We start from the raw sequence: 3,661 nt of genomic DNA on the forward strand, positions 1-3,661 counted from the left end.
CACAACGCACTGGATAGCTGGCCAATCAGAGCACACCTTGCTTTTCAGAACGATGAGCTTTGTAAAAATCGACGCGTTTCAGAAAGACGGGGCAAAGAGGAGAAACAATAATGTACAGTATGTGGAAAATAATGTGTTTTTGAACCTTAAACCGCATAAACATTTCATTACACCAAATACACAAAATAATGTTCTTTTTTTTAGCAACGTCATATGACCCCTTTAATAAAATGCTAGATAAAGTTTATTGTGTAACCAAAATACCAATATTAACCAAGAAAAAAAAAACACCCATAATGCAGGACTTTTAATAATGAACAAGCCTGAAATACACTGGGACTCTTATTTTGAAATAAGCTTTACTCTTGCTGGCTGCTCATTCAAAAAGATGGGGGAGATAAAATATACACTCTTGCAACCATCTGCAATAAACACCATAAAGTAAACAATGTCAATTCATCAACAGTCGATCCTAAGCAACTGGCATAAATGCGCGGTTTTCATTGATTGTATACTGCTCTGAAACGGTAAGCATGTAGAGCAAGTAACAGCGCTGCATTTTGCCTCTGAAACATGCAGCGCTCATTTATGCCTTTTGAAATTGTATAATATCAGCCTGTATCGCGATTCCTGCTCTTCTGTCGCAAAATTTAAGATCTCTTAAAATGTCATAAAATTTAAGATATTTTTAAATACCTGCACTGACTTATTTTTATTCACATTTGCTCCTAAATATATTTTACAGTTTGCACACGTATATTTTTTGTCGCAAATGCGAGTGAAATGCTAGCACTGTTCAGCCTTGTGCAGGTATGCCAAAAAAAAAAAAAAAACAGCTATACTAGCAAAAAGAAAAATATTTATAAAATAATGCAAACGTTTCATTGCTAATAAAACTAGTAGACATATTATTCATCCTCCTGCAGTAACCTGAGGTTAAGTCATGTGCAAAGACACAATGATTACGACCCCAGCATTTTAGGGGCCCTAAGCAGATTTTCAAAAGAGGCCCCCCCATAACCACCCCCCATCCTCCATTGTATACATCTTACACTGACTATTGAATATTGATTATTGAAAAGCAATGTTATATTAATATCATTAAGGTGTTATTATACTTTTTTTTTCCATTTATGTTAATTATTTTTTACATTTTTTGCTGTCATTTTCATTTGTTCAAGTTTTAGTCATTTTATTGTTTGTTTTTGTTGTTTATAAATGCCTATATAGTTATTACATTTTATTTTAGTTTCTTTTAGAACATCAAGCTATGGGAAATGTTGCCTTGTCACCTAGCTAAAATAAAAGAGTCAAAGTATTTTATTTCAAGTAACAAAAATGTTTAGTATTTTTAATTTGTTAACTAAAATAACCCTGGTGTAAACAATGACCAATGAAAATGACCAAAAATGACTTTTTTTAACTATTTAAAAGTTTAAGCATTGCTTTCAGAAAAATATGAATATTTAGTTAGATTAATGCTTTAATAAAGCAACAACATCTGTGTTTATGAAAATTAAAGAGAATAATTAATTAATATTAGTTGCAGTAAGCGTGCAGTGTTGTAAATGGAAAATAAGAATGTGCGTTCTAAAAATCTTAACCATTCAGATAATAAGATAAATACAGAGTTCTGGCATGAAACTCTAGAAGGCGCAGTCCGATAGGTATAACTCAATCTGACCTAATGACATCATTATCACATGGCACAGCTGATTGGTTCTCTTCTGTATCGGTAGCCAATGAGCTCGCTGCTCAACATTCAAATATATGACTAGTGCTTGCAGTAGCAGTTGCAGCTTGCTTCAGAAACCCTCCACCTTCCCCAGCTCCACCTGTATAGATCTGCTACAAAGTGATTCATTGATACTATATGGGGGTTATTTCATGTATGTTATATTTGCAGCAGCAATATTTCTTACATGCTCACAGCAGCATGTTGTGGATGTATTGGCAGTAGCAAGTCTCGGTACTAGCAGCAGCGAAGCAGATCTATTCTGCCAAGACCAAATACATTAACATTGTCATGTACATTACCATGCCAATCCCTCCGAGAGTTGTCATGACAGAACTAGAATTATTCACGTATTTTGAAGTGCCCAAGACAACAATACCGTTCATTCTCATTGGCACAGCATGTCTTCAAAGCGCTCACAGCACGATGCAGCAACTGCCATTTCAACAACATATTTTCAAAATCCATCACTTACGCTTATCTTGCTCACTTTCTTTTCTTTTTCCACTTCCCTGCAGTCAGCACCAGTTTTATAGTGCCACCTCTTCATTTTCAAACATGAACACATGCGACTGAAACTTTATCAAAGTTATTATTACTGAGCATTACTGTCTGAACCCTGACATGGGGCCTTATGTCACTGCTTATATCGCTTATTAGGTCGGGCCGGCTCTGATCACGACTCTTGTGAGATTTCAACCTCCAAGCTTTCCAGCCCAGATCTTTAACAATTAGGCTACAAGGTTTTCCAGATTCATGCACAACACACACAAACACACAGGGTTTGGTTTGTCACCTTCCCTGCCTCCAGCATTTCCTGCGTCTCTTCTTGAGAGTGACTGATGAACACGTCTCCGATCTGATACGGGATCAGCATTGCATCATCCTCACACATCATGAGGTCATCACTGGCATCCTCTAGATTCTGTAAAGATTTCTACAAAAAAGGGTTTGATCAGCATCTGCCTGAACAAAATGCAACCCAAAATGTATACAAATCAAACCAATTACTCACCTTTTTGGCCTCAATTTCATCTTTAAGTTCAGACATCCGATTTGTATTCCTGGCAAACTTGTTGATCTTTTGCTGGTCCTCAAATGTTACATTGACATCTTCAGCTGCCTGTTATGATTTGAGCGAGATTTGTAATTAAAACAATGCATTTATACCAATATAAACAACTCCTTTTGCTCTCTATTTTAAAATACACAAAAGTTACAAATAAGTATATATTTGTTTAAAGGAAACTATATAAAACTCTATAAAAAAATGCCCTGCAATAATAGCGTTTGTATACTGTGTCTGTAGACATAAGCAGTGTTTAAATATTACTTTAGAGTAAAGAAACACAATTATGTTCAAATGTTATGATATAAAAAATAAGCACTCAGCAAATAATTACATATGTCATCATATAATACAGTAACTTTCTGTGATGCACTTAATGTTGTTGTGAATTGAATTCTAAACGGTTGATTTGATTTACAATTATTTGTTGTAAATTATTTCTTTTTGCTTGTTTTGTATAGAAAACTTGAAGCCGAATAAAAAATATTTTATGTATGTTTACGTGCACGTGCACGCACGCACACACACACACACACACACACACACACACACACAGTCTGGTCAGCTATCCTTGTGGGAACTCTCCAAAGGCGTAATGGTTTTTCTACTGTACAGACCGTATATTCTATTGCCCTACACCAACCCTACCCCTCACAGGAAACTTTCTGCATTTTTAGATTTTCAAAAAACTTAATTCTGTATGATTTATAAGCTTTTGTACCCGTGGGGACCACAATTTAGGTCCCCACCGTGACACCAGTCCCCATGAGTCTGTGTGTAGTCAGGTTTAAGTCCCCACCAGGATATATAAACCAGTACACATACACATACACATACACACACACACACACACACAC

General features: G+C 35.7%; 1 protein-coding gene across 1 annotated transcript in view; it reads right to left on the reverse strand.

The window, feature by feature from the left end:
• The window catches only part of LOC107697845 (prefoldin subunit 4-like), a 5,127-nt gene that overhangs the window by 887 nt on the left and 579 nt on the right, over positions 1–3,661 (reverse strand). The window contains exons 2-3 of the mRNA XM_016498694.1: positions 2,751–2,858; positions 2,532–2,672 (exon numbers count right to left, since the gene is read on the reverse strand). Of these exons, the coding sequence (XP_016354180.1) occupies positions 2,532–2,672; positions 2,751–2,858 (249 nt within the window). The remainder of the gene's footprint in view (positions 1–2,531; positions 2,673–2,750; positions 2,859–3,661) is intronic.

Source organism: Sinocyclocheilus anshuiensis, unplaced genomic scaffold, assembly GCF_001515605.1.
Source record: "Sinocyclocheilus anshuiensis isolate Anshui unplaced genomic scaffold, SAMN03320099.WGS_v1.1 scaffold78, whole genome shotgun sequence".
In the NCBI taxonomy this organism is placed as follows: domain Eukaryota; kingdom Metazoa; phylum Chordata; class Actinopteri; order Cypriniformes; family Cyprinidae; genus Sinocyclocheilus; species Sinocyclocheilus anshuiensis.